A 26,599-nucleotide genomic window follows, 5' to 3' on the forward strand; every position below is an offset into this window, starting at 1 on the left:
ATATTTGATTTTTAAGGCAAGGCCAATTGATTATTGGCAAATATTTTATGAAATATAAAATAGATGGCCTTTTTTTCTGATTGGAAAATTAGTATGACTCAAGTTAGAATTTGCAAGCTTGGGAATACGCATGTAAAGCATTCTTCTGTTCTTTAAGGAAACCTGATGAGGTCACCTTAGTAGTTCCTTCTGTTTGATTTTCATAAAAGTTTATGTAGGGAACCTTCTCATTGAGGGAAGTTTGTTCTTACAATAGGCAAAATAATTCTTTTTTGAACCTAAAGACGCAGACATTGTGAGAAGGAAGCTGTAGGACTCACTGAATCTGAGGAACATGTACCCAAGGTTTCATACATCCAGGATAAGAAAACTATCAAGCGAGTTAACGTGACACCTCAGGTGTCCGCACTGTCTGCCTGTATAGCTCAACTACAGCCTGTGGGTCGCTGCCTCTGAGGGTAAAGGAGAATAGTAATATACCTTACATGCTTGTGTTGATTGAATAAAATAGTTACTGTAGATGCATCACATGCTCTGGCATAAAATAAGAACTCAATGAATATTATGCCTCTTTATCATAGTCTGATAGCAGGCTGGACAAAGAAATATAAAATAGAATCTTCTACACAATGCATGTATAGCATATCCTTCTATAGTCTCTCTCTCTCTCTCTCTCTCTCTCTCTCATTTGTTTTTGATTTTTGTTTTTAAACAGAGTTTCTCTGTTTAACAGTTCTGATTTTTCTGAAACCTGTTTTATAGATCAGACCGGCCTTGAACTCACCGAGATTTACCTGCCTCTGCCTCCGAAGTGCTGGGATCAAAGATGTGTGCCACCACTGCCCAGCCTACTTTCTCTGCCTTTTAACATACAGAATTTTTTCTCTGTGATATGGAATGCTCATATCTAGAATTCCCTTTTATAATTGGAAGTTTAAAATGTTAAATTCTAAAAGTAGAAAATAGACTCTAAGTCAAAAACTTAAAAATGCTCAAAATCAAACATTTAAGGGTTTCAAAAAATATGATCAGTAAGATTTTAACACTGCAACTGGAAAATGTTAGAAAAAACGAGTTATATATTGAGCTAAAAATGCTCTTTGTACTAGTGCTGAGCACCAAAATAAGGGGGGGCTTACTGTTCTTGGAAGTGTCCTACCTTATCTGTCTTTCTTAAACTAGCTGTAGCCCCGGAGCCAGCTTACAGTGACAGGGTAACAGGACACCACATAGTGAAAATCAGCTGGCTTTCTGGTACACAGTGGTGGAGGAAGTCCTCAGGGATCATTCTGGCCAGTTTGATGCTATAAAGATCCTTGAGAGCTGTGGAATTGACTAGGGATGCCTAGCAGGATTGGGCCAATAGCCTTCAGTAAGAATCAAAAACAGGAATAGAACATGAGAGCTTTTAGGAGAGATTTCAGGAGACGACAGAGAAGTGGCGATCTAACTGCATGGCGGTGTGTGTCTGAGGTTGTGAATGAAGGTGTCAGTCTCACACCAGAAAGAAACGAGTTACAATTGATTCTTCTTTAACAGGAGGGCAGCAAAAAGAAAAAACAATATGTATAGATAGGTATAAAATTGATAAACTGAGCAATGGAAAAGTGTGTGCAATAAAATGGAAAATGACTCCCAAATTAAAATCAGTAATTTACAAATGGGAGGAGAAATTTTACAAAGCCTGATTAGTCTTCTCACCGAGATCCAAGAAAATAGTATATCTGTAAGCAAAGGTGGAAGTATTGATATAGTGATGATAGGAGGACAAGAATTGGATGAGGAAACCTAAGAGCTCTCCCGAAAGTAAAGTCAAATGGAGTTTAATCAGGTCCACAAACAATCCCCCATTTCTCACTTGGGTTGGAAACCAGGTACCGAATGAGCAGACAGATGGGCCAATCATGTCCATTTCACTGATGACTGGAAAAATCCTGCACCAAGGGATGGAGCCCTGTGCCACACAGTGCTTCCAAAGAGATCATAGAATATGGGTTCTCCAGTCCTTTCAAAGGCTAGGCATTGAATCCCATTCATGAGTTCGCTGGCTTGTGTGTGAGGCTTGGCCATAGTGTATTCTCTTAATAGCCTAGCAGATGCCACTGAAGAAGAGAGGAAAAGCCTTACTCCTTCCTTCAAACTCACCAATTGGACAAGTCCATTTCCCCATTCTGGGGATAAAAGAATAAGGGATAGGAAAAACTAGAAATGTTACTTTAGTGCATCCCCCCCCCCAAGAAGCCAGGAAGAAAAGTTTTTAAGAAAAAATTTAAAATTAAAAAGGCATAGAGAATGTATTTGCAGGGTCTATGAACCAATTAGAATGCCACAAAGACTATGGAAAGTACAAAAAGGCAAATATTAAAGAGGATATTTCAGCATTGAAGTCTACCAGTCTAAGTTGAAAAAGTCTGATAACTGTCAGTAAATGAGAAAAATGGGAAAAAATTCCTAAGGTGTGCTATTTCAAAACTGCAAGAACACAGAAAATATTCTAGAACTTTTTGTGCAAGGAAAAAAAGTGAAACAAAACCCAAAACAAATCCATATTAAAAGGATCAATAAGAAATCCTATTTCCCACCTGCAACACTGGAGGCTAAGAACCTGAAGGCTACACCTCCAAACTTGAGAGAAAAATCATTTCCAATACAGAATTCTATACCCAACCAAGCTATTAATCAAATGTAAAGGCCGAAGTAAGACCTTAGACATTGAAGAATTCCGAAAATGTACCCTCTGTGCTCTATCAAGGAGTTAAGAATGTACTACAAGCAGAAAGAACAGTCAGACAAAAGGAGAACATGGCATCCGGGGAAGTGTGTGTGTGCAGAGTAGGAGGACATGATGCTAAATCTCAGCTCTGAAGCTAGTCCTTCGTCCTACGAGCCTTCTTCATGTCAGAGAGGCTGTGCTACAGGGCAGCAGATAAAATTCAGTCCCACGACATCCCTGCACTTGACCTCACAGTAGTTATCAACATTATTATCCCTCAGCTTCTGTGGTCCATTGATTTCTGAATCTTCTGTGGGTACCCAAAATCTGAGATGTTTAAATCCCTTACATAAAATTGTGTACCATTTGCACATTACATATATGTGTATGCATATATATGTACACATATTTATCCCTTTCGATTAGCATCGTTTGATAATTTAGATGATACATAGCTGTTATGGCATGTTGAGTAGGAAATAACGATCAGAGAAAGTGTGAACATGTTCAGTAAGGACACAGCGTCATAGATCTGACACTACATGCGTGAACAAGATGTTCATGAACAGTACTCAAACGGTGAGTGGCGGAGACTGAAGATGTGTGTGCTGGCGGAGCCTGTCTACACAGTGCTTCATGGGGGTGGACTCAACGCAGAGCTCACATATACAAACTCGAGTTTTAATTTGGGGGAATTTCCTGAAGTTCCTCCTAATTTTTTTAATCCACACTTTGTTGAAGCCGTAGATATAGTCAATAAGTATTATTGTATTCAAATTTTTGAATAAGCATCTAGATACATCATGGAAGACTTAACTGTAACTATACAGTACTGCTCCGATTTGATTATTCAGTCTTCTGTCATCGAATAAAATGTCACCAGTTCCTCCATCAGCAGCTGTGAATGGGAGACCCCTAATTCTTTATCCAGTGTGTCTGAAAACCTTAGGGGTGTCCCACCAGTCATTCAGTTCTTCTGTGTGGTCTACTAACACACAAAGCCATTGAATTGGGGGGTCTCACACCTTTGGGTGCCTTCTTTTATTCTCCCAAAAACAGTCACAAGGAAGCTTGTTACTCGTGGAAATGTTTTTATGATAATTCAGATACCCTAGAAACACAGAGTGGGAAACAACTGTAATTAGATAACTAGTTTCCGGGTCCATAGAAATGCAGTGCCCACCTCTGCCACAGGCCGTCTCTTGTGCTCTGCCTTCCAGAGGCCCCCAGTCTCCTGCAGTGGAGCCGGAACTCCTTACCCTCCCTCCTGCAGTCCGGGGACGTGCCGCTCAGCCCAGGCTGTGTATCAGAATTACCTGAAGAACTCCAAGTCCTCCCTTTCAGGGCCTGGGCTTCATGCCTGCCCCACCCCCTCTAGGTTCTGATTTACTCAGCCTGCGAAAAAGCTGCAAATGATCCCCAGGTGATTTTAATGCGCCGCCAGAAACAAGAACCGCGGCTCTGCTCTCTGCAGTTGCCAGGGAACAGTCCTCGGATTCCCGAAATTTTACTACACAGAGTAGCTGGAGTCTTCCCCTCTCTTGCCAGACTCTGCATTTCCTCAGACCACAGCCGGGTTGTAAAAGAACATTTTCCCTTCCTGCTCTGCGTGGACACATATGCTGAGCTCTAAAAAGCGGGACATACCATATGTATTGTTCTGCATTTTGTTTTCATCACTTGACTTTCTTTCATGCATAAGACACTGACCTGCCTCATCATTTAAAGAGCCACAAAATACCGACATTCACTAGGTACCTGAACTTACGTATCTATTTTTCCACTGGTGCCTTCCTGGTTTCTTCTCATAGTTTGCTATTGCAAATACGATAGAATGAATTTTTGATTTCTCCTAAGAAGGGAGGGAAATGAGATGGATAATTCAAAGTTTCAGGAAAATCCCAATGTGACTGAGGATTTTATATGTTTGTTAAGGAAGACTACAGATCTGGGAGTGCAGAGTTCTTTTGCTGTCTAGCTAGTGACTAGAGATCTTACTGTCCTTATTGTCTTGATTTTGGAATGGGAAAATTAATTTTTTTTCGCTTAATTGTGTTGCATACCTGATAGTATGTGTAAATCACTGTGTGTAAAGCCTGACTCAGTCTGATTAAAATCTCAATAAATGGTTGCTGTGGTCAGAAATGCTATCGTAGGACTAGAGATGTGATGCACTTGCTAGATGCTGGCACAAAGCTTGGACAGACTCCAACTGCCAGCAACACATAAAAATTGGGTGCGCTGACATATACCTGTAATCCTGTGGAAACAGGTCAAGGTCATTCTTTGCTACACAGGGAAGCAGAGGCCAGCCTGGGCTACATGCGACCTTGTCTGAAATAAAAGCAATGGGGTTATACAGTGGGATATTAGAATTCAAGAACCTCATGGTGTGGCCCCATGCTTTCCTCTCTCCTCACGTAGTCTAGAACAGAATCTCAGAGCACAGATGATCATCCCTCTACTTCTCTGCTTGAGTTGTGCTTTGCTGTTTTCGGGGTTAAGGGTTTGATTTTAAAAGCTATAAATTCTGCAAATAGAAAAGGTACAGGTTGATCCTAAGTGCAAGTGTTGGACATGCCATGTAGTAACTGGAGTGGAGATGTGGCACAAGCTAGTAAGGGAGTATGAGCTCTCCGCTGTGGTCTGTCATTAACCCACAGCCAAGAACTGACTTGGGTACTTTCACCTGCCAGGGACAGTCCCTCCTCCGTGGTGGAGGGGCACTAAATAATGAGGTGAACTAGGCAAATCTTAGTTGGGCTCATTGAGCATCTCCACAACACTCTCCAGAACGCAGTTCCTCACATCTTTCACTGTGCATACAGCGTCATACATTATCCTGATTAGCCCATTGCTGATCTCATGCCCTTTGTGTCGTACAGTACAAATGTAAGTCATCAACAGACAAAGAAAAAGCATTTCTCCTTATATCTGGAAGTAAAGGAAACTTCCATCCAAGCCGCACACCCATTTATCCAGAATCCCATTGATACAAACTGAATCATCATGGTCCACACGCTAAGAAAAATCAGTGTGTGAGCAGGGAAATGAACATTCATGATTTAGGCCTCTCTGGGATCAGAGAGGCCCTGGTCAGGCCTGGAGCACGCAGCTTCACAACCCTAAGTAAAGCCGGTAGGTAGTCAGCAAGGGAGGAAATGTGTTTACCCAGATCAGCAGCATCTGTCTCTGCCACGTGGCTCTGTAAGGCATCGCTTAGGTGTGTTTTGCAGATCCAAACTTAGTATGCGAATCTTCCCACTAACCATATGAGAATGTCAGCTTTGCAGTTTGTCACCTGGAAACTTAGCATGATAAAGGCAGGGCAAGGATGTTTCCTGGTATTTTTAGAACTGGGAATGTTACTAACAAATGAGTAGCCTAGCTGCAAAAGGAATATGGGAGGAAGAGAAAGGGTGGAGTCAGTACTTGGCATGGAGTGTGTTCTATAGGATGCTCTCAGATCTTAGGAGAGAAGCTTTTAGACAAAGTTGGGGAGCCTGGAAGGTTGGTTTGTGTTTGTCTGCCAGTGGATGGTCCAGTGAGCCTCGTACCCAACACCTGGAATGTAAAGATCATTGGCAAGAGGATGATTCTTACATTAAGATGCCCTCTATAGATGTCCAAGTTCCCATAATGTAGAGAATCCAATTCTTTGTCTTGGCCTTGCGTTGCTGATTCACAATCAGAAGGATTTAGCCCAGGTACAAGGGGGCACAGTCTTGTTTATGCCTGGCAAAGTGGAGAACACTATGTGGATGCCAATACTCCAAATTAGAAGATAGCAATCAAGCCACATAACCAAACAACCTGAGGCCACTGTGACGCCTTGCCTGTAACTGTGGTTCTCTTTGCCCTTGAATGCTTTTGACATATTTCCAGGCTAGTGACTAAACAGACACTGACTTCTGGAATGGGAATCCTCTCTGCACACCTGACTCTACCATATCTTGGTCAGGCAGCAAGTCTGTGCAAGAGGAAAAGCCAGGTCAAGCACTAAGGCAAAACGACCATGGCGAGGTCACTGGGGAGAGGCAGCTGAAAACAATGTGAACATGTGAGGCTGGCTGAGACCTGAGCTCCCGGCAGCATAGTTTATCTACCCTTCTGTCAACTGACTTGATATTTCATCCCCCACGGATACGCCAGAATCTCAGAGTGCACACAGGGTTGGAAGTCCTGCCTTCAGTTCCTTAGGAAGAGAGACCGTGAAGGTTTTGCTCAGGTAGCACTTTGTAGAATACCATCAAAGGATCCACTACCCCATTTACCTCTGGCCTCCCTTCAGATCCCTCTAGTTTGGGGATTCAAACGGGTTGGCAGAGAGGCTCCACTGTGCTGTTTTTGAATGAGGACCAAATACAGAAACTGGTGGTTCCCCAGGGTTTCTGGTCTCCTTAATGGTGTTTCTTGGTGTCTCTGGATTTGAGTTTTCAATACTCACAACCCACTAGCGCCAGTATCATATTAAGGGGTCTTTGGATATTATTTTAAAAACAACAAAAGAGTTGAAAAACAATGAAAAGATGAGAAAAAAACTTAGAGAAAATCAGTGTCAGTTCTTGGAATAGGAATCCCATGAAACAGAGAACGGGGGGGGGGGGGATTTTCAGCAGACACCTACTGTTAGGTGACATTTTAAAGCCCAGACAGGCAAGAGTACATACAAGTAAATATATGCTCTTGCCCATCTGGGTTTCTTCCACCCATTCTGCATGCATCCCTGAAGCTCAGACAAGTCACAATGGCTCCTTGAGCCCTGACTTCCCTTCTGTAAAGCGGGAAGGATGCTAGCTTGAGGTTTGTCTGCAGACCTTGAACATGATTTATTCTCCTTACTTAAATATGTCGAGGGGCAGTAGGCAAGGCAGGGGAAACTCTCTCTGCCAATGGTGTCAAATGGGAACTTGTCCCAACACCAGAGCAGAGATTTCCTTGGATAATTCTGGAGTCTACCTGGCCTTCCCTTGTCCACAGCACTCACCCCCACAGAAGAGCAGTCTTCTTGTCAGGAGCCAGCATGTCCCAGTTCCCCTTGCTTCCTTACAAGGAGCAAAGGAGGCACAGCTGGGCCATCTAAGCTACATCACTTGGCCAGAGCTGTGGATAACCTCTGAGATAAGATACGTCTCAGCACAGCTTGGCCTACCCCCCAAAAGCTGTGTTCCTTTGGGCAAGAGCATTACTCTAAGATTGAGTTTTCCTCCTCCTAAAGTTGAAATGGTTGCAGTGCGGGAGGGGACTGTTGCAGTGCAGGAGGGGACTGTTGCAGTGCAGGAGGGGGCTGCTGCAGTGCAGGAGGGGACTGTTGCAGTGAAGGAGGGGGCTGTTGCAGTGCAGGAGGGGGCTGCTGCAGTGAAGGAGGGGACTGTTGCAGTGAAGGAGGGACTGTTGCAGTGCAGGAGGGGGCTGTTGCAGTGCAGGTGGGGACTGTTGCATTTAGACCAAGTGTACACAGCAAGCATTCCATATGCAGTCACAATATCTGAGTCATTGGATGATGAGTCTTAGCAATTGTGTTATCAATACAGGTTGCACATCCCTCACTCTAAAAAAAAAAATCTAAAATCAAATTTGTTCCCAAATCTGACATATTTTCTATAATGGCATGATGGCGGGGTGGAAAATCCTCTCCCTGGCTACATGAGACAGGTTGTGATCAAAACAAGAGCAACCCAAAGTACAGTATAAAATTATCTTCTGGCTGTATTTCCAAAAATTATACATAAATGAGTTTCCAGTTTACACTAGGATCCCATCTCAAAGACATCTCATATTATACCTGCAAATATCCCCAAATTTCAAAACACTTCTGGTTTCTGATAGAGGATGCTCAACATTGTAATAGTATGCATTTTTAAGATAAATAAGTTATTACATATTAGAAATATTTCATTTACTCTGTCTTTAAATTGTTTTTGAGAAAGAAGCGGGGAGGGGATCAAGAAGTTGCATAGGAAGGAAGGGGGCAGTATCTGGGATGAGCTGGGAGAGGGGAAAGAATTTTATCAAAATATATTGTACGAAAAATACTTTAAAAATAAACAAACTGGCTATGTACCCTATAAAACAGTGAGCGCTGGTTACATGGATTGTAGATGGGGTTCACAGTTGGAGTCTTTCATCTGTTCTCTGCCTAAGCCTACAGTTTCCACAGTGTAGCCAAAACAAGTGACAAAGGATGCCGCAGAGCCCCAGGCTCTGAGGTAGAGAAAACTCATAACTCGGTCCTGTGCTTAGGTCCACCCCACTGAGCTCCCCTCTGTCTTTTCCTGTAGGCTGTTAAGCGGTTCTTGAAGCAAGAATGCAAGTGCCACGGAGTGAGTGGCTCGTGTACTCTGAGAACATGCTGGCTGGCCATGGCTGACTTCAGGAAAACAGGCGACTATCTCTGGAGGAAGTACAACGGGGCCATCCAGGTCGTCATGAACCAGGATGGCACTGGCTTCACGGTGGCCAATAAGAGATTTAAGAAGCCAACGAAAAATGACCTCGTGTATTTTGAGAATTCTCCAGACTACTGTATCAGGGACCGAGAGGCGGGTAAGTTCCGAGAATTCCTTCAGGGAGCAATGCTCTACAATCTAACTGGGTACCTATACTTTTCAGCAGGCCATTTGTATAATTGCAGATGCCTGCCTTCAGGCTCCAGGCTCGTCTTCTCTCTAATTCATTCTGAAACTGCACAGAAAGTGTAAGTGTCTAGAGAAACTGGTTGATAATTGTGCAAGTTCTGAAGAAACACAAAGGAACAAGAAGGTGTGTGGCAAAGAGTCAAACACGCAGGCCAGCAGAATTCCTGCTTGCACAGAATTATAGTTAGGGGGCTAGAGAAAGGTTGTGTGTGGTTACCCAGCATCCTTCCTGAGCTGAGCAGGGGACAGTTTTGTAATAATCTTCCTCCATGACACATCCCTCCACTGTGACTCGGAGATGACCCCAGGGCTTGGGAATTTAGCCTCTTCTGAAGCCTGCTCTGGGTCACGATCCCATGCTTTGTTCAGTGTAATTACAGTTGTCAGACACTAAAAAGCAAGGGTGAACCCCCATTCTTTTGTCAATAGGTGGGCTGTGTATAGGGAGTTGTGATGAGTGGTGCCTCATTACTCAAGCCACGCCCTTTTCTTGCAAACAACACATTCTCTAACTTGAACGCCAAGAGTCACTCTTCTAGCCTGGACATAGCAGCTGTCCCCACCTGTCTGCTTTTATAGATGTGTCCTCCCCACCTCTCGCCCTCAAGGTCAATATTAGGCTGCAATGGCTCCGAAGACTCTAGAGCAAAATAAGAATGAGTGAAAAAGGCCTCAGCTGACAGGAGGTGATGGGAACCCACAACACACTTTGGCTCAAGACATTTGCTTACTGGGAAGCAATGGCATTTACTATCAGAAAAAAAAATAGCCTTCAATTTAGATTCTTGGTTTGTTTTCCATTCGGAAATAATTGCAAAAGAGTCAGTGAGACAAGGCAGATGCAGCCAGCTGCTAAAGCTAGATCAACTGATAGGCAAGATTACCAGGGAGCATCATAAGAAGCCTGGAGCCCTTTTTCTGTCCTTAGTCGTTAAAGTTCCTTTGGAGTTGGATGAGTTAGCTGCCTGCAGCCTTTAGCATGTTTGTACATGTAGCCTGTGAATGCCCACTGCTGAGCGTAAAGACCCGATTCGGTACCCTGCTGCATTCCTGTCATGTTTCGGGACTGCTACCAAGTTATCCTACCTTCAAGACAACAAGCTAAATGGAACCACACTGAAAACTGTTGCTTTGACATTAGTCAACCCAGGACTCCGCTTCTCCCCTTAGCTAACTATTCGACTCTACACAGGCTATGGACAGGGAGTCCCCTTAATCATTTTAGGTCCCAAGAATAGACACCTGTGTGCTGAGCACTGTCCTAAGATCACTGTGCACCTCCGTGGTCTTGTTGAATCTATGAAGCAGTCCTAAGCCTTCAGCACTGTAAATTAAAATGACTGTAAATTTTTACCCAAGGAAAACGGGAGCAAATGATGGATACTTCTTAGCAATTAGCACCAACCAAACTCTCAACCCAGTTCATAGAGTCAGATGAACAGCCTTGAACATCTCTGTCCACATTAGACAGTTAAGAAAATTGAACGCCCTATTCCCGCATCATATATGGAAGGGAATGCACGTCTGGCCCCATGCTTGGCCTGAGCCTTGAGCTTAGGATAACACATCTGCTTCACCCATTTCCTAAGCATGACCATGAGAAGACATAAAGATCAAAATTTCATATCAGATCTTAAAAAACCTGCTGCCCATAGACTTTTCTCGTTATTTGGATTGATGCAGTTTACATAATGAAGGAAATGGGAATGCCCAATGAGTATTTTCTTCCTCATTGTTATTCTGGGAACTGAAAAACATACTTCCTCGTCATATAAAAGAGTTTCTGAATGTAACTCTCGTTCCCTTTTAAGCTATTAAACTAATTACTCTTGTAGACTTCATTCTTCACATTTGTATTAGAATGGAATTCTGCTTTTAAGTGTGTGTGAGTGTGTGTATGTGTGTGTGTGTGGTGCCTGTGAGTACCAGTATCTGCCAATCTGCCAGAGGTCAGGAATGTCAGAACCCATGGAGCTGGAGATACAGGTGGTTGCATGCATCCCAGGAGTCTAAAGTTGGATCTCCTGCCAGAGCAGTAGGCACTACTGAATGTTGGCAATCTGCATCTTGACCATAAAACCATAGGCATCATTGATTCAGTGCCCACTGCATCCCAGCTCGGTCTGTACATTCTCACAGATTATGGGCCTCTTGTTTTATAGGAGTAGGAACTGAAGCTCTAGGGGGTAAGAACCTTGCAGAAATCTCTGTCTGCCCTTTCTTTCATTTTACTCTGTCTGCCTCCAGTTGTCTTAGTTAGAAGGGCACACAGTTAGAGGACCGGCTTCCAAAGTAAGCTATATAATTTGATCTTTTATTTCTATATATTAGCTCATCCAATTGAAAAATAGGTGAATATTTTGGTTCTTGGATGTTATTGATCAAACAGGAGCCATCCTAGTCTTTTTCAGTATCCAGTTCCAATATAATAGATCACATTTCCAATATGTTTACCAGATTATTTGTAATTGTACGAAATATATAGAAATGATGCCCTCTGTGGCTGTGCTCAAGACCATGCCAGAGTCATCTATGTGACCTGAAAAGTTTCATTTTTAATTTTGATAACTACATGTGATTCTTTTCATAAATCGTGGCTCAGAATGTCTTATATCCCATTAGACAAAAGTCCACTTTTTTCAAAGAGTATTTCTGATCACAAATACTTGGAGTATTATGCAAATAGCCACAGGGGTGAGATGGAGAGAGCTTCGCTGCAACCACACATGGGTGGAGGTCTTGCCCATTGTCCTGTGACTCATGGCCGTCTTCAAAGGAGGATCTTCTCTGACTGAAATAAGCTCCTGTGGTGTGTGCTCTACTAAATTGCTCCACACCACACTGGAAGTTTCTGGGTTCAGTCTTCCCAGAACAGTTCCTAGCCTATCTGGAGAGAGAGATATGAAAGATAGCTCTGAGAGCCCTGAGAACAGAGGCCTCCTGTATCTAACTCACAGTGAGGGCAGGAGTCTTCCCCTTGGTGGAAGTAAGGCATGGGGACTTTCAGTCTGCAGGAGGGAAGCTGCCGGCCTGAGTCTATAACAGAATGAACACTCACTGTGCTAGAATAATCTCCCATAGGAAGGGTCTGCTTTCTGGTAAATAGAACTCTCAGTATTTAAAATGAGCTATCATTAAAACGGATTTTTTTTTAATTAAAAAAAGGGCTAGACAAGCTCCAAGACAGAACAAAACTTTGTAGTAATGTTTCAGTCTGCACATACATTGCTTTTCTTTCTTAATGGTTTTGTTTACTCTATTAAAAGTCATACCTGTGGTCCCTATATTTCATCTTGTCACCCTTAACGGTGATTTGAAATAATGAACACTTAATATTCAGTTTACTGGGCACCTTCTCCTGGAGATCAATAGAAGATCAAGCATAGATCAAGGTAGTTATGGGTGAGTGTAGTGTTTGAACTAATTGGCTATGGTCTTGCTGTTCCCCACTACATCCTGATAACAGTGCCGAGGAGTGCGCTGGAGTGATTTGCCGATTGTGTTTATGTAGTGGATACATCTACGGGTCCACTTCATAATTCTCCATAGTGGGGCCCTCCTCAGAGACCCATATGACCAGAATCAGGGGATTCCCATACTTTTCAAACTTCTCATTAAAGTTTAGAAAACCAATCATTTGGTTGTCCATAGTCCTGGTTTAGCCCTGTTATCAGAGAAGAGGAAATCCAAGGACACTTTGTTCTTAACATCTCTGATACTTAGAAAGGGTGAAAAGTGTTTTTTACAGAGCTCTCAATAGCTGTCATGCCATGTCTATTTTGAAAATGCATCCTGCCTTGTTTTTTCTTTAACATGTAGATCCAACATCTCTAGCAAGTAACTAACTTTTTAAAATGATTCCAGACATTAACATTTCTGTTGGAATTAGTTTGACATCTTGGTTATTAAGTCATTTCTCCAAGGAAAGCCTGACACATTGATACAAGGATTCACAGAGTGGCTAGCCTGAATGTTTCTGGTGAGAACACATCACTGGTAAGGATGCTGAGACCACAGCTGAGTTCCCGACAGGTCAAGCCTGCTCTGCATCCCACCCATGCACATACCCTAACTCTTGGCAGTGGTCCCCTCACTTTCAGATCAAGAAAACAGAATCCCAAAGTTTTGTGATTTGTCTAAGATTTCATGGGCTGGAACTAGTTAACGGAATAAAAGAAGTAGATAAGAATCAGAACAAAAATTCATATTTTTCTCACTATTGTTTCCCTCGTTGGATCCTTAGGAAAGCGGGAGGGTGGTCTTCTGATTTTAATAGAGATTCGGTATGAAGACATGGACCTTTAATGGGGGTACCCACAAAACTGGGGGCTCAAAATTGAACAGAATTAAAGAGCCACATTTGGATTATGTCAAAGCCCTTCTCAGTTAGAAGCTTTCCACGACTTTTTCCTTTTTTCCCCCTTGCGTAGTGTGCATGTGTGAATGTGTACATTCTTGTGTGTGCACGTGTGGAGGCCAGAGAGGATATTGTCTTCCTCTATCACTCTCTGCCTTATTCCCATTAGGTGGGATCTCTTACTGAACCTAATGCTTGCCATTTTGGCTAGACTGGCTGGCCAGAAAGCTCCCAGGACCCACTCATCTCTGCCTCTCACCACTGGGGTTACAAAGCTGTGCCTGGCTTTCATCTGTAGGCTGGGGGTTTGCATTCAGCTTCTCATGCATAGAGCCATCTCCCTAGCCTACCACTTCAAATTTTTAAGGGAACATCTTTAATTTTGTCCTAATAAATAAGAAGAAACTTTTGAAGAAAAAATTGTGGAAACAATAACCAAACACACCCCTTATTCTGTAGCTGAAGAAGACAAGTATTTTCTGCTGATCAACTATAAATACCTGAGGTGCCGCCAGGTTCAGAGAAAGCTAGGAACTGTGTGAGGCTGGGCATGTGATATTTTGCAGGCCAAATTGGAGCCCGCATCTTAGAGAGGGACTTCTGGGATGAACACTCTGGTGGCTCTGGAGTTATCTAGTCTGGTGATTGCCCCCAGGCCTCTGTAAATCAAAGCAGCCCTTCAGTTAGAGATAGGTGCATCTGTAAGGAAGGAATGCTGCCCTCCCCTGCAGAGGAGGTGTCTGCACCTAATCACAGACCACTTTCACTGGGTATGATGTAAAACTCTCACCCAGGCCAGAGGTCATCCCGAGGTCTCCTCTCCAACCAGAGGAAACAAGCGAGCCTCCATCTCTACTGCAGTCAAGTTCAAAAACAGATGGAGCGCTTGTGTAACATGCTGCCCTCTGAAAACCCAAAGCTGGACCGGCAGCTGTTCCTGGGGTCACTATTTCCTCATTCCTATGCAAACTATTTGGCGAAGTAGCCCTTGAAGTCTATGGCAACCCAGCTCCTAAAAATCAAAATGTCCAGAGACTGGTATTCTGGATAAGTCTTGTGTTGTGGTCTGACTTGCAGACACTCATGAACATTGACTGTATCCTGGGATGTGAGCAAAAACAAGGAAATAAGCTTTTAACCAATGGATAAAGTCTACTTAAATATTAGTATGTGCACCTAATGCCAGAACATTTTAAGTCCTTCATTTCTTTACTGAAGAAATATGGAGATTGTTCTTAATGCCAGACACACAAACCCTTGGCAGTGCAAGGAGGGCGGAGTTGGTTGGTCCTTGCTATCAAGACTTCACCTATCATGGGGTCTTTATAGGTGACCTCGGCAGCAGCCAGGCAAAACTACACTGTGATAGGGAGACCTCAGTCTGAGACAGGTGTCTTAGGCTTTGCTCCTTGCTTCCTGTATGTTCTTTACTTTGACAACATAAAGAAGTCGCTCATCGCTTTATGCTCTGAGACTTACAGATAATGAATTAATATCTAAAGAATGCAAAGAGAGCCCAAACGGGACTATATGGAGAAGGTTTTAGTGGGACTTCTAAATGATCATTTACACAGAAAATTATTAATGCTGCACAATTAATAGTAATTAGATTCTAGTAAACCATTGTTTCAAGTTTGTAAGTGATATATAATACATATGGAAAACTTTTGAACCTCAAAACACTCCATTGTCTAGTGTACTGCTTATGATCCTGGCCTGGCCTGTACTATTAGCTCATCTTACATCTCAGTGGCTACTTTATTCCCTTCTACTTTGGGGTTTTGTAGATTCTTTTTTCAGAGTTTCTCAGGACCCTCATTTTTCTTTCCATACTTTCTTCATATTCTGATCTTTTCCATCATTTCAGCTCTAAGTATTTCTATCAATACTTCTGTTGTCTTGCTTTATCCTGTGTTTAGTTCCCTGCCTAATAAACTTATTTGCTGACTTCTTTCCAAATTGAACTCCTGATTTGTCCCACTCTCAAAACTTGTCTCCCCCTATTTTCCAATGGATCCACCCTCTGCTAAGGAGGCCAAGCCAGCAACATGCAAGCCAATCGCAATCCTCCCTTCTCTTTTGCCTGTATCACCCACATCAGAACTTCAGAAATGTATGCAGGACCTTTCTGCTTCTCCATGTTCATCGCCATCTCAGAGGCCCAAGCGCAGCTCAGTTTCTGCATTTATAGAATGGGCCAGTGGTTGTTAGTTACCTCTCGGCCCCAGCTGGTCTAACTGGGACTCCCGTGTTGCCCAATACTCAGTATATGAATGTGATGGACTGAATCAATAATGTTCATTCACTAGCTCAGTTATGTACTCGACAGCTTAAAGGTAGCTTGGTTTCCTTGCAGAGAATTACAAAGCCTGTATGTTTCTCTGTTTTTAGCACTGACTAAACTGTTCTACATGTAAAATGTCCACTTTAAGCCTGAGTGTTAAATAGGACTCTTGCTTTAGTAGGCTTTTCCCGAGATTCATGGTTATGTTATGCTGCTTGTCAGCCCTTACCCTGGATGAGACAGAAGATGTCAAATAAACAGAGTAAGAGACTACATCTCTGCTTCCTGCTGCCCCATGCATTCGGTTCTTTTACTCCTCATTTCCATCTGGTTTCACTATTAGTGAAAACAAAGTTTTTTCTATCCAAAGTAATTCATTATATATTTATACATATATCTACAAACACATATATATATAAAACATATGTAAGTATATATAATCTACAAATACATATGTTATCTTTCAAAATACAAACTTAGGATATAAAAATGCTAAAATGACTCTGCCAATAAGAATGAATGTAAAACTCGGTAAACAAATTTTATAAGTCGTTTTGTAGATTCAATTCCTTGACATCGTTTGAACCACTAACAACAAATTAATCACCGCATAGGTGAGTGGATTTGGGGTGTGTGTGTGATGAATAGCAAAGCTTATTGCTAACTGCTGTATTAATGGTTGCAGACAAAGAGAAATTTTTTAAGTACAGAAGATAATGAATTTGATTTTTTTAGCTTTCCCATTGAAATTTGCTTATGTCAATTCCACATTATTAGAGTACAACCAAGCCCTGCATTATGGATAGACATCTCAGAGTCTATAATTTATTTTCTACTACTATTTATGTTGATTGGGAAGCTTTGTCTCTCCTTAATGTATGTTTCACCTTGTAATTTCTATGGTTCTTGTGATTGAGAATGGATTAAGTTGTTCATTTTACATTGTTGTAGTACAGATCCCTAACTTGCTGCCATAAACTCACTTAAGTTATCAATATGAATTTCTACTGTTTCAATATGAGCCATGCCTTGATATGGTAGCACACATATATAATCTCACCTCTCTCAGAGAGCTGAAAGTCAGCCTGGGCTAGGCATAAGACCATACCATCCAAAAATAATAATAACCCCAACTAACTGCATACAATTTAAAATATAAGAATGTACTACATTCTGACATGCACTCTCTATGCTAAGTGGAGACATTTAAAGAAGGGTAGGCTTAACTGCTGGGCTCCCACTGGGTACCTGCAAACTGGCAAACAATTCTTTGAAAAGTGTGCCTTCTCCAGACAATCGGAAGGCTGTTCTCATATTTTTTTTGGTTGCGAGCCTAGTTTTTAACAGTTGAACCATCTCTCCAGCCCACTGTTCTTAGTATTTAAGAAACTGTTCTTAATATTGTATTAAGAAAACAAGCAATTGTGCATTGGCACCTGAGTACTATATACTGTGTAAAAGAAAGGATGGGGCCCATCTTTTATCCTGAGGAAGGTGGGCTCAGACAATATGAAATAGTACCTGGAGCCAACTGCAGGAAGTGTATTATAGGCCTGCTAGGAAGTGTGTTGTAGGTCCTTGGAACTTGTCCAGACAGAATATACTCCATGGAAGATGGTGATGCGGGCCTGAATCTTGAAAAGGTGAAAAGAATTCCCATGGAATGGAGGGAGAGGAAAGTTTACAGAAGGCAGCGAACTCGAAGAGCATAATCTAAGGGCTGTAAGTGATGCCAGAGAGTCATTTAGTTCATTGGGGAGGTTAGCGCCTATTTGGAGAGTATGCAGGCTGGGAGTTCAAGGAACATGTAGCGGGGTGAGTGTCGGGGTTGGGAGAGGGAGAACAGGAAATGACTTGGACAAGACTAGATAGACCAGGTATTGCAAGTCTGAGTCTGGCCATAACAATGTTAATTCCATTGTAGAATTTCCTAGCTTAAAAGGACATGCTTTTCCTGTGCCAGTTGAACTTTTCCAAGCTGGGAAGATGAATAAAAATGAGTAAAATCATCTGAACTAAGTACAGATATTGCCTTTCCTAAGTAGCATTAGCTTTGCAATCCTTCACGTGAGGAAGGGGGAAGGCCCGCAAGCAGATGGATGTGCGGTCTCTAACGTTTGCTCTGCAACATTCTTTTGTTCCCTCAATAAATCTGTGTCATTAATGACAATGTGTAAGTCAAGCAGAGGAGAAACAGCCTATTGGATGACAGGCTTAAGTGAATCTTGCTGTAGGCCCTAATGGTCAACATATGGGCCTCTGTTGGACTGAGTGGCAGGAATTTCTGAAGATATAGGAAGGGAGAGGGAGGGGTGATGGGGAGGGGGAGGGGAGTGAGAGAGGGAGTGAGAGATAGAGGGAGGGAGGGAGGGAGGGAGAGAGAGAGAGAGAGAGAGAGAGAGAGAGAGAGAGAGAGAGAGAGAGAGAGAGAGAGAGGAGCGCCCTTCCTCCAGGTTTCCGAGGTATGGGTCTGGGAACTATTAGGCAAAGCCCCCCGTCCCTCCTCTGCTGTCAGGAAGATGCATGTTGGTGGAGACAGAAATGTTTTTACACTGGGAACCCTGACTCCATTATTAATTTTATGGCTCTGGGGATGGGATGCTTGATTCTGTAAGTTCCCTTGATATTGCCCCACCAAATATGATATGTGGTCCAAAAAACATGCGATTTAGAAACTTCCCTTCTTTTCCCAAACACATGTGAGCTCTTATTGTGAGTTGGAATAAGGACACAACCCAGGGGGAGAAGAAAGGCATGTTTAGCCAGAAGCAGCACCCTCCACCTTCCCATGACATAGGCCCTCCCCGTTGGCAGAAACTGTCTGTTTATGGATGGTCACAGAGTTTAGGCGGCCAATCTGAACAACTGTTTGGGGTAAAGATGACAGGAAGGCGGGAGTCTGAGCCCACAGTTCTCTGTGTCAGGGAACTGAGATCTGTCACCAGGCGGGCAACACATCTGAGCGGATTTCACCACCAAAGCAGAGGGACTGTGAACTACATAAGTCAAAGCATAACAAGAGGATGTTATAAAACAGCATGGCATTTCAAAATAAGTGTGTTAATTAAAAAAACAAAAAAAGAGCACCCAAATACATGCTCGTCCTTAAAAGATGACAATTTGGGAGGTCTGACCGAGAGGACCATTAGTTGAAGCTATTTTTCAAATGTCTAATTGGTATTTTGAAACTACCATCCATGCTGCCTGACAACCTGAGTTGGGAACTACAGAACACACATAAAAGCCAGACAGAACAGTGAGTGTATGTGTGATCTTTCTGGAAGCTCCTGGGCTAGCCTGATGTAGTTAAGAAGTCAACAGAAGAGCCTGTTTCAAACAAGGTAGAAGCAGAGGCCCAGTGCCCACGGTCATCCTCTGACCTCTCCATATATTCTATTTATACTCTTACATGCATTCACAAATACCATATGCACATAACATGTACAATTTTTTTTTATGAAAGAGAGCATACCAGTCCAGGGGAAATGCAGCATAAACCACCATATTAACAATTCTTCTTTATTTTCTCACAAAACTCTGTGACTAAACAGCCAACAACATGTCGCAAGTTGCAGAAAAAGATCCTCCCTCCCACCCCACAAAAGCTATAAATCAGGCCCTTTGTGAGTTCTTTGGAGGAGGCTAGGGATGGGGAGTGTAGTGCTGAGTGTGAATCCTACAGACTCACCTGTGCCAGGCAAGCATTCTAACGCTGAGCTACATTCCCGCACCTGAGCGTAGGGACATAGTCTCACTATGTAGTCCAGTCTGGCCTAGACCTCGTGATCGTTCTCTTTCAGCCTCTCTAGCGCTGGAATTTTACATGCTTTCAACTACACACATCTTACAAGTTCATTTGATTTTTAAAAAGTTAAGGGCAAGCCGGGTGGTGGTGGGGCACGCCTTTAATCCCAGCACTCAGGAGGCAGAGGCACGCGAATCTCTGAGTTCGAGGCCAGCCTGGTCTACAAGAGCTAGTTCCGAGACAGGCATCAAAGCTACAGAGAAACCCTGTCTCGAAAAACAAACAAACAAACAAACAAAACAACAACAACAACAAAAAAAAAAAGTTAAGGGCAGAGCAGGGAAGATACCAAAGTATTCATGCTCTGTTCCGACGGTACCCACCACTTCCTGGCTGTTTAAGCCTGAGCAAGTTACTGTGCCTTGCTCTGTGTCTTCCCATTGGCCCATTCCCTGCACCCCAGTACCTCAGGAGGTACTATGACAGCTCTAGCTATGACCCCACCACTGTTTTCATATCAGTGGCTCTCGGGCTTCAAAACCTCTCCTTCATCTTTCTTCTTCTTGGCCTCATCAAGCCCCATTTGGGAAGCAGAGGTGGCATGTTTGCATTACTTTTGACTTCGATCATTTGATGATTGAACGATGCACCAATACACTTCACGGCCTGTTTTTGTCTCACACACCAAAGCCACTGTCTGTCCTCTCTTTTTTGGCACTAGGGATCGACATCAAGGTATGGCACATGCTAGGCAAAGCACTCTACCTAGGAGTCATATCCTCAGCCCTCTTTTTTCATGATTTACTTTGAGACAAGGCTGACTAGGTTGCTCAGGCAGGCCTTGAGCCTACTATGTAGCTCAGATGTGCCTAATTCATGATCATTTTATTCCAGCCTCCCAAGTAGCTGGGATTATAGGCCAGGACCACCACGCCTGTTTCTGAATCCGCTTTTAGACAAAGTTTTTCCAGTGACCATTGTCTTCTCTTGCCTTTTCTCCCTGAACTTAGATAGTGTTCAAGTTGATAAATAATCCTTGAGTTCAGAGGGAGTCCAGTTCAAAAATTTCTGCATTTGAGAAACAAACTCTACCATAACACTTCCCTGGGGCTAAGTGAAACTACAATCTGACATCCTTAGGCTTCAGGTCACTGGGGAAAGAGCACCAAGTTAGAAATCAGTAGTCTGATTTGGGAACAAGACATGTCACCTCAGCCCCATACTAGCCCTGTCAAAGCCACAGCCCAAGGGAAGGACAGAGAATTCAAACGTGTCACGGTATTGTCATAGTTTGATGACTGCAGACTGGTGAGATGAAAGAATGCTTATTGGTGTACAAGACTTAAGACAAAACACAAAATTGAGTCAACACTGGAGTGCTAGGATCTCACTCACAGACATGTGGCCTCAGTCCCTACTTCTTGAAAAAGATGGCCAGGCTCATAAGCATGACCCCCATCCTACCTTTTTCCTGAATCCAGGATTTTTATTTTTATTATTATTATTATTTTTTTTTTTTTTGAGACAGAGTTTCTCTGTAGCTTTGGAACCTGTCCTGGAACTAGATCTTGTAGACCAGGCGCTGGCCTTCAACTCACAAAGATCCGCCTGCCTCTGCCTTCCGAGGACTGGGATGAAAGACGTGCGCCACCACCGCCCGGCTCTGAATCCAGGATGTCTTTAATGAGCATTTCTACTTTGATAATCCGCAGTCAGCAAACTCCCCTCACAGGCATTTCCCACGCTGGGAAATCGCTAGTACCAACACAGCTGCTTAGACCCAAACCTGAATGCCCCTCTGGACTCCTCTATTCCCTTCCAGTCTACCCATCAGTCACTGGCTACTGGTTCTGCCTCGTGTCCTTACCATCAGTGTCTTAATCTAGGCCATTTTGTATCTGGGTCATAGTTCCTTATGGGTCTCTAACTTATCTTCTTGTCCTTATTTTGGCTTGCTTCAATCTATCCAGTCCCAGCACATTGCTTTGCCCCCTCAAACACAAATTAAATACATGTTGCTCTTTGCATGAAGACCTTCAATAGAAATCAGTGGCTCACACAGGAGTGTGTAAACCCCTGCCCACTTATCTAAGCCACTGACAATGCAGCTTCTATTCACATCTTTAGCCTCAGTCCTTTTGCTCTCCCCTTTGCATACGAATCCCAGCTAGGTGGAATGCCTATCTGCTCTGCACATAGAGCTCTTGGCTCTCCCTCCACCATCTTCTTCTTACAAAGATACACCACACCTGTGGAAAAGTTCAGTGAACACAAGCTGCATTCACTATAACCATAACATAGTGAGCTTTCTCAATTAAACACATCCACATACTTTGTGCCCACATCAAGAGCTGAAAGAGGCCCAGTACGCTGGAAGCTCCCTCATGCTCTTTGGCCCGACCTCTGAGAAAAACTACTACCCCAACTTCAGATATTCATGGCTAGTTTATCCCGATTCTATACTTTGTCTAAATAAAAACTAGCCCGAAGTGAAAGCCTGGGTCAGCTTTCTGTTGATGTGAGATGATTCACCCAAACACTTATGGCCTGGGATGACCTTGAGGTTCTCGCTTCATCCATCTCTGTCCTTGCAGCTGTCTTTTAAGTTAACTTTACCATCACACTCCTTGAGGAGAGGACTTGGATTGTCTTTCACTCACACCCCCAGCCCATTGCATCAGCCAATCAAATGCTCCCCTCCTCACTGTGGAGCCAAACGAACATGTTTTGGTCATTTTGCTACTTGACCCCTCCACCTCCAACCCCCTTACTTCAAGAGATTGCCAAATTCTAGTGGCTCACCCTCTGAGGCCCCTCCTCCTCGTGCTTTGTCCCATTGTCACCTCTCGTGGCCTCTTGTCTGGACTCTTCTGAGAACTCCCATTTGGCCATCTTACTCCCAGTCATTCCGCCAGACTTAAGTATGTTTGTCCTAAATTAAAATCTATACTAGTTTCACGCCCACCATGGAATAAAATCAAAGCTCTACCAAGGCAAAGGGCTCTTTTCACCTGTTGCTGTAGTCTTCTCTCCTATGCTTTCTGCAGAATACATGCCCTGTTCTTCAGTCATGGCGAATCTGCCTTCTTATGAAGCTGTCCGGAGGATTTTCACTAGGAGCTTCTGTGCTAGAAATGCCTTTTCCTGCATTATTTCCCTAAACATCAACTCATCTTTTACATTCTCTCTCCAATGCCACCTTCTTGGTCAAACCATGTAGTGGGGGCCTCTTTCCCTGGTCCCGTTTCCTACTGTGAATATTCATACTGAGAAATCTCACTAGGACAATAGAGTAGTGCTCCAGGACAGCATCTTCACTTTGTTCTCTGATGACGGCCACCACAACATAGGTCGCAGTCAACACGTGCTAGATAAATGAAAGGATCTTTAGCATGTGTTGAGCACTTACTCTGACAGATGCTTTTGTGTATAATTTTAGCCCATCCTCACTGAAGCCCTATGAAGAAGGGGCAGGCTTTGTGCCAACTTTACAAGAGAGTTTTGAAAAAGAAGCTTGCCACAACTGTACTGTTGACACATGGCGATGCTACAAGCAAAGCTTTAATTGTCTACACCCTAATGACCTTGGCTTTACAGTCTGAGCTTCGTCTGCCATGATACTCTGCGTGGATTTCTACGGTGGTTTCCAGCGGTCATTAGCAGATGAAATAATGATGTGGAGATTGAGGCAGTACCTCTTCACACATTTATCTCTCCACTACTTTACAAGTGTGGTAGGAACAGGAGCTGGGGCTGTTTATGTCTTCCCTGCCTCCCAAACCCCAGGCAGTCAACACAGCATCTTACACATGTTTATGTCAACTAAATGTTTATCAGATGAAACAATGGGTGTCGTGTTCAAAGGCAGCTCTTGGCAATCAGGCCTTTTTGCACAATCAGTGATTTTTGAGGAGATTTTTCTGATGGTCGTCCTGAATCCAGGCCCAGCTGCTGCCTCTTCTAACCCTGTGCTTCTTCAGCATGATGTAGGCTCAGGGCCATCCCTGGCTGACCCACCCTCCACCCCAGCCCGGCCCTCTGCCATCCTTCCTGTCCTCAGGAAACTCCTCTGTCTGTCTTCCTGCTCGAGGCAGCTGATCTTGCACAGCAAGTCTGGTCCACCCTCTCCTTTGCTTGACCTCACACCCAGCTTGAACCCTGCTGTTTCCCTGGTCATTCCGCAGAGGCAGGGCAACATGACACTCTCGGAGATAATTTTCATACAGAGCAGAGAGTGATAAACAGAGTCATGAGGTGTGAGTGGAAAAAAATAGCTAAATCATTATTTTTCCCCCTTACTTTTCTTCTGTAGGTTTGGCAGTTATTTATTGTTGTTGATTGTAATAGAATCAGGAGCAGTTAAGCTAAAAGAGGAATCGGTAGAAGGACAAAGAAATCTAGGCTGGGACTGTAGCTTGGTGGCAGAGTGCTTGCCTATACGTCAGATGCTGTGTTCAAACCATATCATAAAAGTAATCGCCATGTCTCAAGAACCTCCAAGGCTGATGTGTCGCTAGGCTCCCAGAAGAGATGGAAATAGAACCAAGAAATAGTCCAGCTTGAGCAGGACTCCTCTTCCTGGTCTGGCCTGGAATGTACACTGTCCCTGTACATTTGTTTATCTGTGTCTTTTGGAGGCTCTGGGTCAGAGACACCGAGTTTATGCATGGCAACCGTCTCCTGGAACTCCACCTTATTGGCCCAGAATGAGTCGGGTGCCTACCTGTGGTCCAGTGGGAATGGTGCTATTATATAACATGGCTTATCTTGGTAGGAGAGATTGATATAGAAAGGATCATTGCAAGCTGAAAAAACTCCAAAATTGTCCACTACTCTTGATTATAAACTAAGTATTGAAAGGATAGGAAGGATAAAGTTGCAAAAGAGTTCTGTCTGTTTCCCTCAGATGGAATGAATTTGTATATCTGAAATTTTTGTTTCAGATTGGGTATTATTATGTCCTGGTCTACCCTGGAATTTAGTATATAGACCAGGTTAGCCATGAACTTTGCAGCGACTGCTGGCCTGGCAGGTGTGAGATATAGCCAACTCTGTCTTTGAAATTCCTTGTGAAGACACATACACAAATAATAGACTGTCATTTAGCAATGTGACAATGGTTAACTAAGATGCCATTAATTCAGTGCCACATTCCTTTGAAGGATGGGTCTTAGGCCTCACACAGGTACTTCACAGAACTCCTGTGGTCTGCTAAAGAGGGAAGAAGAGAGTGACAAACAAGGCCAAGATGTCCCCTCCCTCCTCAGTGATACAAATGAGCCCTCCTCGTCCAACTAACTACAGTTCAAGCCTACTAAGCCCGTGTAACAAAGTCTCGGGAAACGGACTCCTCTCCTTTCCAAGGTTCAATACCCCCTCACTCAGAGAAAGCTGGCCTTGGCCACAACTTCCTTTTTGTGATTTGTAGAATAGCAGGAACTGAAATAAATCCATGTTTCTTTCTTTTCTTGCCCTGTCTCATTCTAAGCCTGGGCAAGGGTAATATGGAAAGTCAATCTAATGGAAAGGAGGAACGCCAGCTTCAGGTTGCCCAAAGAAAAGCCAAAATCCAAAGGCCCACCCTTCCTATCTTCTGCCCTCTGGACACCTCTCAGTTTCATAGAGGGACAAACAGGGCCCAGTAGGACACAGGCTCAGCAAGCTATGAGGAGGTTGGACGAGGCTCTGTTCTTAAGGAGGGACCTCGTGACTCTGCTGTCCAGACTCTTGTATTCTGCCCAGACATTGTCAGCGGTGTCTCTCTGACTTGTCTTTCAGGCTCTCTGGGTACAGCAGGCCGCGTGTGCAACTTGACTTCCCGAGGCATGGACAGCTGTGAAGTCATGTGTTGTGGGAGAGGCTATGACACGTCCCACGTCACCCGGATGACCAAATGTGAGTGTAAATTCCACTGGTGCTGTGCTGTGCGCTGTCAGGACTGCCTGGAGGCCCTGGATGTGCACACGTGCAAGGCCCCCAAGAGCGCCGACTGGACGACCCCGACATGACCCCAGCAGAGGTCATCATCTCCCTTCCTTCCCTCAAGGACTCCAATTGCACCTGCAAGGACACTGGACTTCTGGGTTGTCTTCGGGGGGCTGTTTCTTAAGGCATATGATCTTATCTCCACAGAAGCCCATTTTCCCTCTCTGGGAGCCCCAGGACTGGGGGCCACATGCTGCATATAAGTACACCCTATTCTATCTATCTTGGGCATTCTGAGGTCACCTCTCTTCCTGCTGATTTCTTTTTGGAAATGGCATGACAGGCTGTTTTAGGAGGAGGGTCACGGGCCCCCACCACTGTCACCTAGACATTTCCTCTTTCCTCTTTGGCCATGGGGAGAAACAACATCACATAGTAGAGGATCTTTCTCTGTGTCTTCCCACAGATTATAATAGTTAAGAAAGTCCATGCTTCCCTCTGGGGTTGGGGGTGGGTATGGAAAACAGAATCAACTGTACCAAATTGACTTGTATTTTTAAAGAAGACCAAGCAAGGGCTTTTCTAAGTAATAACTGTTGCTACCATCCTTGATGATTGCCTGGAGAAGAATGGCTTTCAATAAACATCAGGCTTAAAAACACATGTTTCCAAAGAATTTGTTCAGTGTTAAACTCTGATATAACAAGGTAAGAATGCTTGTCCTTCGAACCAGTGTTCGTCTTGAACTTTCTTGTCAGCCAACACATCAGAAAGTGATTGTTGTTCCTCACTGTCCCCTCCATTTGAGAACTCTTAAGAGACAAGACTTCTCAATATGCTCTGGAAAAAATCTGAAGGGGGATGGATGATCTGGCAGAGTTCTTTAACTATGAGGTAAATATAGTAAAATAATAATAATAATAATAACGTAGTGAGT

At 43.5% G+C, this 26,599-nt stretch overlaps 1 protein-coding gene across 1 annotated transcript in view; it reads left to right on the forward strand.

Annotated features, from left to right (window-relative positions):
• The window catches only part of Wnt2 (Wnt family member 2), a 40,372-nt gene extending 14,065 nt beyond the window's left edge, over positions 1–26,307 (forward strand). The window contains exons 4-5 of the mRNA XM_057774978.1: positions 8,995–9,259; positions 25,516–26,307. Of these exons, the coding sequence (XP_057630961.1) occupies positions 8,995–9,259; positions 25,516–25,745 (495 nt within the window). The 3' untranslated portion in view covers positions 25,746–26,307. The remainder of the gene's footprint in view (positions 1–8,994; positions 9,260–25,515) is intronic.
• The last annotated feature ends 292 nt before the right edge of the window (positions 26,308–26,599 follow it).

This window comes from Chionomys nivalis, chromosome 1 (genome assembly GCF_950005125.1).
Source record: "Chionomys nivalis chromosome 1, mChiNiv1.1, whole genome shotgun sequence".
In the NCBI taxonomy this organism is placed as follows: Eukaryota; Metazoa; Chordata; class Mammalia; order Rodentia; family Cricetidae; genus Chionomys; species Chionomys nivalis.